Source organism: Pelodiscus sinensis, chromosome 13, assembly GCF_052426305.1.
Source record: "Pelodiscus sinensis isolate ZL-2025 chromosome 13, ASM5242630v1, whole genome shotgun sequence".
Classification (NCBI taxonomy): domain Eukaryota; kingdom Metazoa; phylum Chordata; order Testudines; family Trionychidae; genus Pelodiscus; species Pelodiscus sinensis.
In genome coordinates, this window is record NC_143064.1 from 33,239,993 (window position 1) to 33,253,558 (window position 13,566).

Genomic DNA, 13,566 nt, shown 5'->3' on the forward strand with positions numbered 1-13,566 from the left:
CCTTATTCCTGATTTTAAGAGGAATAAGGGACCTTTCGGAAAAGGCTTTATTTTCCGAAAGATCCCCGTCTAGACTGGTGCTGTTTTCCGGCAAAGCCCCGAGTCAGAAAAAAGCGGCAGCCATGTTTATACAAATGAAGCGGGGGATATTTAAATCCCCGCTTCATTTGCAATTCCGACTTGTCTCATCTGCATCCCTTTTTCGGAAAAGGGGTGCAGTGTAGACACAGCCCATGTGAGGGGAGGTTGGGTTGAGGAGTACTCATAGGAACGAAGAACCACTGTTACTGCACAAGATGAGTAAGTTCCTCTTTGAGTAGTGTCCCTATGGGTGCTTCACTGTAGGTGACTCCAATTAGGAATTTCGGAGTGGAGTCTGTTACTACATAGAGTACTATGGAATCAAAGATGGCATGGGGGACTGAATCTTCAATGATCACAATATTCTGAGTGTGGGGGACAGAGACCCAAGTCTCTGCTCTACAGATTACTGAGATAGGAATATCTGTAAGGAATGTGACCAAGGCAGAAACTGACTTCGTGGAGTGCATATGGACTCTGGCTGGAAGCACGCTGTGTCCTTGATAATGATTAATGCAACCAGAGACCCATTTGGATAGTCTTTGAGCCCATATTTCAGAGCTTTAAGATCTTTCTGTGGATAAAAGGAAGTATTTAGGGGATTTCCTAATGCCCTTACTCTTCTGCAAGTAGAATACCAGTGTTTTTTTATAACACATAACGTGTGTGACAACAGGGGGACAATTCCGTAGAGTGGGTTTTGGGGGAAAAAAAAAACAGGGAAATTAATCGGTTGATTCATATAGAAAATGCAGAGACAGTAGGGAGAAACTTGAGATATGGTCTTAGAGTTAATGTCTCTTTAAAAAAACGAAGCGACCGTCTCTCATACATGTATCTTCATGTACACATGGACAAGGGAACAAGTTGCCAGGAACTCAAAGGGAGGTCTAGTCAAAGCCCGGAACTAGGTTAAGATTCCAAACAGGAGCAGGTGGTGTCACACTTATGAAGAGATTCCTTATCTGACACAGATGACTATGCCCTTAAGGAATCTACACATCAGCAAGTGAGCAAACACTGAGTATGTGTCTACCTGGTCTTGGAAGGCTGTTTTCACTGCAAGATGTACCTTAATGGAGCTGAGAGAGGTCTGACTGCTTGAGGTCTAAAATGTAGAGTAAAATCAGAGGAAGGGAAGATGAGATTGGGTTTATATGTTTAGATTAACAGCTTGGAATAGTTTTCATTTTGTGGGTATGTATGTTAAGTAGTCAACCATGGCTGTCTAGCAACACGTCTTTTAGCTCAGCAAATTCTGCCTCTTAAGTTTTGGAACTAAGACAGCGCCACACCTGCAGGTAAAGGACTTGAAGGTTGGGGTACAGGAGCAGGCCTTTGTTTTGAGAGATCAAGTGAGGAATCAGCCAAGGTAGAGCAGAAGGGCATAGAATCATCTGTGTCAGATAAGTGAGTCAGATTTATCTTGGCCAAAAAGTGCAAACCAGAATAACTCTTTGTTTAGCTGAATTTTCAATCGGGCCTTAAATAGAAAACTGGGAAAAGGCATACAAAAGGTTCCCATGCCATGGGAAGATGAGGGCCCCCATGAATGTTTCTCCAGGCCAGGCCTAGGGCAGTAATAAGGACATTTTTGGTTCCAGTAAGTAGCAACGAGATCTGTAAAACAGGGTTACCTAGAGGGTAAAAGCACCTCTGAGTTCAGTTTCCATTTGGGGTCATGACAAATTCTGACAGATTGTTGGCTGTCATATTCTGTACCCCGGCAGATAGATAGATAGGATGAGTATGCTGTGAAGGATGCACCAAATGTCTATTGATCAGCAACAATGGTTGATTTGATGCAGAGCACTCCCTAGATAAGAACTTTCTTGACCAAGGTACCGAAAGTTGTCCATGCTGCACTTTTAGAGTTGGTACAGTAACTTCCTTTCCCTGGGTACCCACGCCACAGGACTCCAGGATACCAGAACTCATGTGTTATGGGCTCACTTGGTACTGTAGAGGTGTTTTCATGGTACACTGTCAGTACCAATGCTTAGGAAGGTGCAGAGCACTCCCTAGATGGGAGTTCTGTCATACCTGGTACCAATGCTTTCACTGTGCCACTCTGTTAAAGAAACACAATTACCATGCTGTCTCTAACATTGCCTCAGAGATTGACGGCCCTTACTTCTCAGGTGATATGCAGCCTGTGTTGTGAGAAGCCCCCTCTGGCTGCCAATCACAGGGAGTTTGTTTTTACAAGCCTTTACAGGAAGAGCCTGCTGTGGATTTTTAAGCACTCTACCCTTTGATGAAGTTAAAGGCTCTGGGGATAATCCATCAGGAGTCTCCTGAAGACTGAAATGCCTTCTTCCTAAGGGGGACTTTGAAGCTTCAGCTCCCAGTTCCCAGGAGACTGCCATTTTAGTTGTGAGTCTGACCCAGTGAGAATGTCTGGCTGCTGTAGAAACTGCTTATAGGAGAGGCACCTCTCAGAGCCTGGAGCTAAGAATACCCCCGTGTTGGAGGGAGGAGAGACTGGGGCAAATCAATCTCTAGCAATGTGGAAAGAAGCAAAGAGTTCATCTTTACTCTTCTTTTTCGGTTCTTTTCTTTTACCAGAGCAGGGAGGGGCGAAGGGTAACTAGAGGAGGGGAGATGTCCCCAGATAGGATAAGCAGCAAAGTTGGGGGCGGGAGGGGGTTTAATCTCAAGTAACAGAGAGGTAGCGGTGTTAGTCTGATCTTGATAAACCAAAAGAAAAAAATATTCTGTAGCACACTTTAAAGACTAACAAGATAGTTTATTAGGTGATGAGCTTTTCTGGGGCAGACCAGAAGTGGGTCTGCTCCAAGAAAGCTCATCACCTAATAAATCATCTTTGTTAGTCTTTAAAGTGCTACATAATTTTTTCCCTTTAATCTCAAGGGAGGAAAAAAGGAAACACTATTGAGAGAACAAAAGAAACAAAAAGAGCTACTAATTATGCTAACAATACAGATAAGCAACTGACAACTGCTCTCCCCTGTGAGGCCAAAAGCAGTTGAGATCTGAGGAACTTTATAGCCTTGAGGCAGCTCTCCAGGGAGGAAGAGCACATGAGCGGACTCAATGGACACTGCTACCAAAAAGCTCTGATTAGAGATGCAGCAGCACACCCCCCCCCCTCCCCTACAGTAGAGCACCCATAGGGACACTATACGAAGAAGAATTAACAAGTAGGCCCTTGCTCTTGAACTTGGGTCTCCAGGCGGGCAATCTACATGCCTCTGAAGTTGGAGGAACTACACTCGGACATATCAGTCCAGAATTTAGACTCATTTTTATTTTTGCACTTTCAAAAGAACATATTCTATATCTTACAGATTATATTTAAATAATCTCAGTAAATAGAACAAAAGTTACATAATTCTGTTCTAATTTTTGAATTTTAATTGTTTCTAGGAAACATCTGAACATTTGCAACAACACCCACTATTTTATTTAAGTATGCCCAATAAAAGCACACTGGAAGAAAATATTGATCATAGGCTATGAAACGTAATTTGTCTATATACGGATGCTTAGGATACATTTCAAGTTAGCGATGTACATTCCAGCTTGAGGAGACATACCTTCACTAGTTCCAATTAAGCTAACATACTAAAAATAGGAACCTAGCTGCGGCAGCAGAAGCACTAGAAGGGGCTAACCAATCCTGTCTGAGATGCTAGGTACATATATTCAGAGTGTTAGCTCTTAGCCCTCATATTGCCATAACTACACTATTTTTAACACACTGGCTTGATCAAAGCTAACACAAGGCATTTCTTTTCACGCTGGAAGTGTAAATTCCAGCTTGAAGTATGGACATCTCCTTAGAAACTGGCCAAATTCTCCATCTGGGTACACATATTGCCCTTATTACTCTAGTATTTAAAAACAGAAAGAACATCAACAGTCTTTTCTCTCAGTCCCTAAGAAAAAAAACCTTGATTTGTCTGTCAATATTTTGTTCACATGTGTAGGAGTGAGTAGGTGCATTTTGTTAAGTCAGAACTGTAATTCTAAGAAAGGTGTTCAGTGTTTAGCTCTGAAAGTGGCCGGTTCCACAGTTTTGGAATTTAGGCTGATTATTAGTAGAGTCACAAAAAGGTTGCTTCTCTCTCAAATGTTATTCTCACAAGTATTGACATGGAAGACTCGTTTTACCTTAACTAGATGTGGTGCATCTTGTCTGTTTAGTTGATAATGAGGCAACTGGTCCCTACAGGCTATCCACGAGTGTTTTAATACTTGCTCTGCTGTATATCGTTGATGTGGATCTACATGAAGCATATGGGACAGCAAGTCCTAGATTAAAATAAAAAAATACAGATATAGTTGTTACATCCCAATATAAAGTGCTGGAAAGCTAGTATTAATAACTAACATGTTAAAAAAAATGTAATACGTCTGGAAGGATCTAATAAGAGACACTAAACAAGAAAATCAACAGCTGAAGTGGGGCATTCTGTATCTTGAGACTTCAAATGTCTGAATACAATGTGTGACAGTATATGCAGCTACTATGAAGTCTTTTAACAGAGTGAGCTTTCATTCTAAATAAAGCCTCACAAGAATTTCCATATTTGCTTATAAATCCAGTCATCTTTAAAAACAAAGGCAGAAATAGCTAGTACTAATCTAGAATAAGCAACCCATTTTCCTAGCATGCATTTTTTTTTCTACTGGCAGATGTGCCTTATTTCTACTATATAATGTTGTGGACTATCAGCTGCAAATCTAAAATTCAAATATGCATTGTGATATTCGCCTCTGAAGTACTTCTACCTCAAGGTATCAATTTGAAGAATGAAATCGACCAGAAATGTACATTTGGCTTTTCTTTGTTTTGAGTATTAGGAAAGAGCTACTTTAAATTAATACATAATTGCAATGTTCACCAGGGAACAGATTAATTAAGACATTAATAGGTGGAAGGAAAACAACAAAGAAGGATTACTGGCCAATAGGAGTAAGGACAATATAAGGCATTTAAAAATATATATATCAAGAACAAAAGATGCTGTATGATGCTTTCACACCTCTCAGTGATTAAATATTTTTCTTTTCCAGCAGTAACTAGGGTAATGTTAAACTGCTACTATAGTTCAATATTCTAAAACATAATTTTTACCTGAGTTTTAAAAGAACTGTCCAAAGATCTCTCTCAACCACTGATGTTGGTTTTTAATAAGTCCTGAATTACTAAGAAAGTTCCAGATGTCTGGGAAAAGGCTAATGTTGTGTCAAAATTTAAGAGTAAACTTAATGACTTGGATAATTATAGGACAACACTGATCCTTGCAAAAAATCAGGGACAGGCTAATAAAGGAGCATTCATTAAAGAATAACATAGTGGAATATTAGTGCCAGTCAGCAATATTTGATGGGAAATGGTGTCAAACAAATTTGATATAATTTTTGATTAAATTATAAATTGGATTGATAAAGGTAACCATGTTGACATAGTATACTTATACTTGTGTATTGTATTTGACTGTTTTATTCTCATGTAAAATAACATTTATTTCTAATCTGAGTTTGTCTATCTTCAACCTCCAGTCATATTTGTACTAAGTGAGGATAATGAGCTAATGGAATAGTCTTTAATCTAGATAAAGATATGCTATGAGCTATGGGCTTGATGTGGGCATTATGGGGGAAATGCTACCACTTAAATTAAGAAAGATTAACTCAATAATGGTCTCTTTCTAGCTTTAAAGTCTATTAACCTACTAAAGAGTCAGATTACTTATAACTATTACACTATCTCCATTTTAGTTTATTAAGAATGGAAGATTTACAAGATAGTCTACTTTTTACCTGAAACTGTGTGATTACTTTTGCTATCCACATAGCTAGGAGATTAAAAATAGATTACTGTAGTTCCTACTGTTGATTTTCACCCACTAGCACAATGGGAAACAGAGGAGATGTAAACACTGCAGTAGAATGTCTGCTCCAAACCAGAAACATGCAAGAGACAAATTCCATCTGCAGTATTCTATTATTCTATTTTAATTTTCTAGTTAAAATCCAGAAGGCAAGCAAGACCTAAATGCACACATTGTTTGAGTCAAATGTGAATTGCCATACAAAACTATATTACTTTTTATGAACCTTTATGGACTTACAAGAAACAAAGTTTTTAATTTATCTTGGAGTATTTTCCTCTTGGTTTTTCTATTGGGCTATGTCTAGACTGCAAGCCTCTTTCAAAAGAGGCTTTTTCGAAAAAGAGCATCTAGACTGCAAGCAGTACTTTCGAAAAAGCAAGCCGCTTTTTCGAAATAAAGCAGCAAGTGAGTCTGGATGCTCTCTTTCTAAAAAGCCCTGTTGGCATTCAAGAACGCCTTTTTTCGAAAGACCACTTTCGAAAAAAGGCGTTCTTCCTCGTGAAATGAGATTTACCGCTGTCGAAAGAAAAGCGGCAGTCTAGATGCAGGTGAAGTTTTTTCGAAAAAAGGCTACTTTTTTTGAAAAAACCTGTCTGGACACAGCCTTGGTTACTATCAGATGCAGTCTTCCCAACTTTTTATTGGAAAATATAACTCTTCAAAGAAACTGAACAGTCACATTTACAAGTCTGAGTCTGAAACCTGAGCTGCAATTATGTCAGTTGACTGACAGGCTTGGTGATGGTTAATTTTAGGGAACTACTTTAAAAATACTCAAATTTTTTTGCTCAATGTCCTGAAGATAGATTATGAGGAAATTCAAATACATGTACAACTAATCCTTTAAAGCACTCAATTCTTTTTAAACATTGCTTAACTTACAGTTTATAAGTTATATCTAGAAAGCATCCTGCGAAATTGCAAATACCATGGAACACAGCTTAGTAGTAAGTAGTAGTTAGTGTCCATATTGACAGAGTCAGGAATACCTTCTGTAAACTAGAAGGTGACATTATTCCCATAACGTAAGAACTAGGGATCACCAAATGAAATTAATAGGTAGCAGATTTAAAACAAACAAAAGATAGTTTTTCTTCATGCAGAGCACAGACAACCTGTGGAACTCCTTGCCAGAGGATGTATTAAAGACCAGGACTTTAACAGGGATCAAAAAAGAACTATACAAATTCATGGAAGTTAGGTCCATCAATACTTATTAACCAAAATGGGTAAGAATGGTGTTGATAGCCTCTGTCGGGCTGGAAATGGATGACAGGAGAGGGATCACTTCAGGAATACCTGTTCTGTTCACTCCCTCTAGGGCATCTGGCATTGGCCACTGTCGGCAGACAGGATACTGGGCTAGATGGACCTTTGGTCTGACTCAGTATGGCCATTCTTATGTTCTAAGGCTAGGGTGAATTTTAAAAATCAATTAAAAAAAACCTTATTTCTCTGCTGAAATTGGCTTTTCATCAGCCTTTTCAGCAAAAGCATCCTGTGTAGCAATCTTGGTTTAACATTTCTCATTTTGTAGTTTAATACAATAAAACATTTGGAATCCATGATAGTGTCAAGCAAGAATCAAGTAGCCGCAACTCAACAAGAACCAGATTTAATTTGTCTCTCAATAATCATCCCACATCAGCCGGGGCCTTAGGAAATACAACTCAGACTATAGCCCCGAATTATGATATTGTTATCCTTGTCCTCCAAAGACTGCAAAAAGTCTTCAAAAACAGAAGTTGTAGAACAGTTCTCAAACCATTGCATTTCCTCTCGTACACTGCACTTAAAAGTTTTAAATGTGGGCTTTCTGAAGCACTGTAAAATATTCTGCCCTTGTTAATGCAGTTCTTGCTATAGTCTTAGCACGGGGTGGGCAATAAAATGGCAGCAGTTCATCAGGGTTAGCCCCTGGTGGGCTACTGATGTTGTATTTACCAGCATCTCTGCAGGTATGGGCGATCACAGCTCTCATTGGCCAGGAATGATGATCTACAGCCAACGGGAGCTATGATCCCCATACTTGCAGAGGAGTAGGTTAATACAGTAGTGTGAGGGCCCATGAGGGGCTAACCCTGGCAGACCAAACGCAGCCTACAGGCCAGTATTTGCCCACACCATCAAAGATCAAACAATCATAAAATACACAGCTGATTCCATATAGACAAAATACCAAAATATAATGGCTAAGAGTTAAGTTATACCAGTCAACTGATCAAATTTAATATATTTGCTTGTATCCTAGATGCTACTATAGAAGATAAAATATATTTACACCTTTGCTGCATCTGAAACAGTGTCCCAGTTGCCTCCACTTAAAGAGAATTTTCCACTGCCTATTCGTAATAGGATTTCCTCAGGAGTATCATTGGGACCATTGGCAAAAGGAGTATAGCTATTTAAAAAAATTACAAGCAAAGAAAGGATTATGTACATATGAAATCTATAAAGAAACATGATGTTAGCAAATCTTAAAAAAGCAGTGTTATTCTGTCTAGATACTTATGAAACACTGCTGTGGTGCTACAATTATATTATGTGCTTACATTTTCATGTATTTTTAGTAAATATCTGAAATCTTTAAAAACTTATTTTTACTCATTTTAGTGGCTTATTCAGTGGATCAAACTAAGTGTGGATCAAAGACTCATAGCAGCTAAAGGTCAATAGCTGGCAGGCTATACATTCTTATCATAGAGAGCTCATCAATTAAATCGAAATGTTTCCCAAATAGAAATGACTACAAATATCCTCATGTAAGGTCACGACACTTTAACTGAATGGTAATGAAGTAACCAATAAATCTGAGTGAAGTCACTTAATGGTATCCACAAATATATCTACACCATTTATGAAGGACAAAACAATGTTCCTCACCCCCCCTCTCAAAAGTGACTGAGACTGTTTATAAGACTCTAGAAAATTCTTAATGTGGTTTTTCTGTAACAAATTTGGGAGGCTCTCATTTCAAATTACAGAAAAATATTTTTCAGAACCTTTTAGAAAGTTGTAATAGTCTCTGCGTGCAAAATCAAATCCTTTATTAACCATTAATCCAACTGTTCAGCACACAGAAAAAATAAAATTAATAATTATAAATCACATGTAGGTAGCCTAGTAAGTTCTTTTTGTAGCCCAGAGAATGTGAGGGACAGGGAGCCCCAGGAGCAGCTGCCACTACTCGGGGCTGGGGAACATTGGAAGCAGCTGGCAGCTCTCCCTGGGTCTTTCCAACCCCAGGTCACTGCCCCTGCAGGCTGCTGAAGACCAGACGGGATCAGCTCCCAGCTGCTCTCAACATCTGGGGTCCTGCCAGACCATGGATGCTACTGGACCAGAGAGTCTCGGAAGAGAGAGGTTCAACCTGTACCAGGACCACAAATACAAGTTAAAGAAGCAAATGGGAGCTACAGCATTTTATTTGTGCCAATAGAAGTCACTGGGCATTAAAGCTCTGACCACCAATTTATACTCTAAACGCATGTACAAAATTTACGCATCTCAAATTTCAGTAAAATACGGTGGGGACTTTTGTCCAGGAATGTTATGACAACATGTCAAAGCTTTTCTCTGTTCATTCTTGAAAGTTAGTGTCACTAATGATCCAGATCAGCTGTTTGTCGGCTCAGCGCGGCAGCCATGTAAATTTAAATGAAGCGGCGATTATTTAAATCGCCGCTTCATTTTACTATGTCCGGTAGCCTAATCTACATGCCTCTGTCGCCAGAGGCATGTAGTCTAGACGTACCCTTACATGCAAGACAGTAGGGATGTAAATTATTGTTTAATTAGTTAACCAGTTATACATTATTGGTTAACCACTTAAACACTAATGAAAGGGGGCACGAGAGGGGCTGAGGCTGAGCTGGAGCAACCCCACCTCGCCACTGCGGACAGAGGCTGCTCTGGATGCCAGGGAAGCCCATATCTGAGGGCACTTGTGCCTGCTACAAACAGCTGGAACAGCCCTTGGTCTGCGGCAACCCTCCTCCCCCATGGGGTTAAAAAGCAGCCCCCTGCCCAGAACCAGATTAAAGGGTTAACCTTTCACTTTCTACAAGGCAGACATTAAAAGACAGTAAGAAAGCCTGATCTGCAAAACTTCTAAGGCTGAAGCTAGATAAAATGTGTGCTAAATAGGATATGACTTCACAATTTCTAAAAATATTAATTACCCACATTGTCAGTAGGGTCACAATATAAACATTTATCTTTTTTAAATTCACATTAATGAATTAAGTAAAAATATGTATGGATACTAATTCAAAGAAATGATATGAATCTATAAATCAGAATTTGCTGCTAAAATTTAGTCAACTACCTGCTGTATTATATCCTTAATCTTTAGGACCATTATTTTCTGAAAGCCTTCCTTTAAATCTCAAACTTAATTTCTTATTTGATATGAAAAGGATACAATTTCTGTTGAAGTTTTTACATTTGGATGCTGCTAAAAAGAGCAAGTAAAAATTCATTTTATCCAGAATGTTATGACTTAAGAGTTCAAAATCCATCTAAGGCAGGGGTGGGCAATAAAATGGTGGTGGTTCTCCAGGATTTGTTCCTGGTGGGCCACTGCAACTATGTTTACCTGCACCTCTACAGGTATGGGTGATCTCAGCTCCCATTGGTCCGGATTAGTGATCTGCAGCCAACCTGAGCTGTGATATCCCATACCTGTGGAGATACAGGTAAATATGGCAGAGTGGGGGCCTGTCAGGGGCTAATGCTGGCCAATTTGATGAGGCCAGCGGGGTGTTACTTGCATACGCCTGATCTAAGGTAATGACCGACACCCCTGTAATATATGATTTTTGTATCAACATGAAAATCCTTAAAGGGACATCAGACACTTTCTGATCAGAAAAACAGTTATGTATGTGACCCTAGATATCACTGCCAAATTTAGTATTTTGCATTTTAAAAAACAACAGCTGTCCTTTCCTATATAAAAAGATACAGACCAGGCTAACTAGCTATACAGACTAGTTATAGTTATCTTGGATACTAGTTACAACAATAGTTGGTACAATTTTTCAGACAGGAGCATAATTACATTGATAGCAACTAATTGATTCTAGATTGAGAATTTCTATAAGTTATTTTAAATGTTAATATATGAAAAACACTATTGAATAATGAAAGAATTCTATTAAAATTATATGGATTGCAACCCAGGTATCTGAAGACTGCTATTCAGCATGCCACAATGCCTGATACTGTACAAAGTTTGTTTCATGTAGGGGGAAAAAAAAGGAGATTTTTCCTTCAAAGTGATAATAAAATCCAGAATTTCTCAATTCTTCATCATGTCTAGTCAATCTCAAGGCAGCTGGCATAGCACAGTGTGCGTATACACAAAATACTAATAATTCAAGGAAAAATGACACCTGAAAGGTGGAAAAAATCTTACCCTGCAAGCATTGTGTAAAGGAGTACTCCTAAGCTCCAGATGTCACAAGCAGCATCATATCCCTGTCTCATGAGAACCTATAAAATAAAGACCCATTAAAGTTTTATTTGCTGCATGTAGAACACTACAGTAGAGGGCAAGTCAATCCTAACATTATTGCTTAAGAGCAAATAAAACAGAAAAATGGCAAATACACAAATATAAATGTTTTGAAAACATTCTTGTGTTTTCCTACTAGGGCCACTGCCACCATTTTATTAGGTCTGAGTCATTCCTTGAGATCATCAGCACAAATATGTTGACCGTATTATACTGGAAACACAAAAACATAATTCTACTGTCCTTAATCATGGAAAACTCCAATGTAAAAAATGTCACAATTAAGATCTGCAGTACTGTATCCCAGTGAGCTTTAGGGACAGATATAAAAGGAAAATGTTTTACATTTCTTCTACTGTAACATTTTTCATTCTCTAAAAGACAGTGTTCTCTTTAAAATGCCACTGTGGTACTAGATGCTCTTGGCTCAGTCATGCAATCTTAACATGTACAATACAAGCAACACTGTCTCTAAAAAAACAAATGCAGAAAATGAGGGGGGAAAGACAAGTACTTTAAATGCTTCACAAATATTTACAAGAAAGATAAAAATACTGAAGTTGTAATTGGGAAGATATCAAGAGGAAATTTTAGTCTCTTGAATTTATTTGGAACCAATCCTTTTAAGACATAGTGCGGCAATATTCAAGATCACCACTCTGGAAACATAACTAGAACATTGTCAAGACAGGACGTTTCCTTTTTAAAAGTGTAAAAGCCATTTCAGGGAAACAATAACTTCTAAAGGTTTTGGCAAATTGCAATTAATACTAAAAGAAAGAAAGAAAGGAGTTCACAAATTAGCCCACAACATAGACAATATCAAACCAGTATCTCGTAGGACAAAAAAGGATCTAAATGTTGGTTATAAAACAAGGAGAGAATGTCTAGTTAATTTTAGCTCATTAAACTAGGAAACAAATTTGAGACAAATTCCTTTGGAATTTAAAAGCATGATTTCATTTGGAAGAGAACATATTATCTGTGTTAAATAAAAGCCATTGTGAAAACTTATTTACAGAGCATGAATGACATTTATAGCTAAATTTAGGGGAAACTAGTCCAAATAATGAAACATTTTTCTACTAAAAGGCATGAAAAACATGCCCATATGATGACAGAACATGGTTTCTTCATGAGTCAGAACAGTACAAATAAAATCAATATATTAAATGGCTGAAAATACCTCTGGTGCTACAAAGTTGGCAGTGTAGCAAGGGGTTAAAAGAAGTCCATTCTCTCCACGAAGTTGTTTTGCAAATCCAAAATCACAAATCCTGATAGAGTCAGCATTACTTGAGTCATCCATATATAAAATATTACTCGGTTTAAGGTCTCTATGCACTACCTTTAAAAAAAATGAAGAGGCTTCAAAATACTTAGAAATTATATGTTATAAGAGTAAAACAACAAATGGTATCTCCTACACTGATAACATTTGCCAAAATATACAACTTCCTAACTTTAACAGTTTTATGAAGATAGCACAATATGGATCCATATAATTAAATAACATATTATGTACCTGCAGAAATTCATTTTTTTTAAAAAAACATTACATGGGAGGTCTTAAATTATGATTCAGATGCAATTTTCTCTTTATTGACCCCCCACCTGAGAAATAAAACCTCCACATCAAAAGCTACAAGGGTTAATCAATTCACCCAAGTAGCAGGATTGTAACTACAATGTTAACTGATTATTTATTATGATATATTTTTTTCTATTTTAAATACTGTTTAAATTCATAACGTTAAAAGGTTATTATGTGACTACAATTAAATTAAACTTATTTTAAAATATATGAAAGGACAAATGAAAGAGCAACTTTTCTAAAGTTCTCTTTCCTGACCCTTGTTAACTGGGCTAAAATCTGGGGAAAATGTTTGAATGAAACTGCATAACCACTGGCATAAAATTATTGTTTTAATTGCTCCAAAAGATATATCTCCTATATTGGATAATATATTCCTTCTATGATGATGCTAGCAATCCTTGTAATAAAGTGACAATCTTCCAGATACAGTAAGAGAAAGAGCATAGGATTGAAATGGATTTTGAAAAAGTTACCAGTATTTTCCACAACATAAAAAGATCCTC

General features: G+C 37.8%; 1 protein-coding gene across 5 annotated transcripts in view; it reads right to left on the bottom strand.

The window, feature by feature from the left end:
• The window catches only part of RPS6KA6 (ribosomal protein S6 kinase A6), a 123,258-nt gene that overhangs the window by 7,369 nt on the left and 102,323 nt on the right, over positions 1-13,566 (bottom strand). For 4 of the 5 annotated variants that reach the window (XM_075940767.2, XM_075940766.2, XM_089781653.1 and 1 more), the window contains 4 exons: positions 12,653-12,814; positions 11,368-11,444; positions 8,232-8,349; positions 4,219-4,359 (listed from right to left, as the gene is read on the bottom strand). In XM_075940767.2, the coding sequence (XP_075796882.1) occupies positions 4,219-4,359; positions 8,232-8,349; positions 11,368-11,444; positions 12,653-12,814 (498 nt within the window). The remainder of the gene's footprint in view (positions 1-4,218; positions 4,360-8,231; positions 8,350-11,367; positions 11,445-12,652; positions 12,815-13,566) is intronic. The other variant, XR_012906857.2, reaches the window with a different exon arrangement.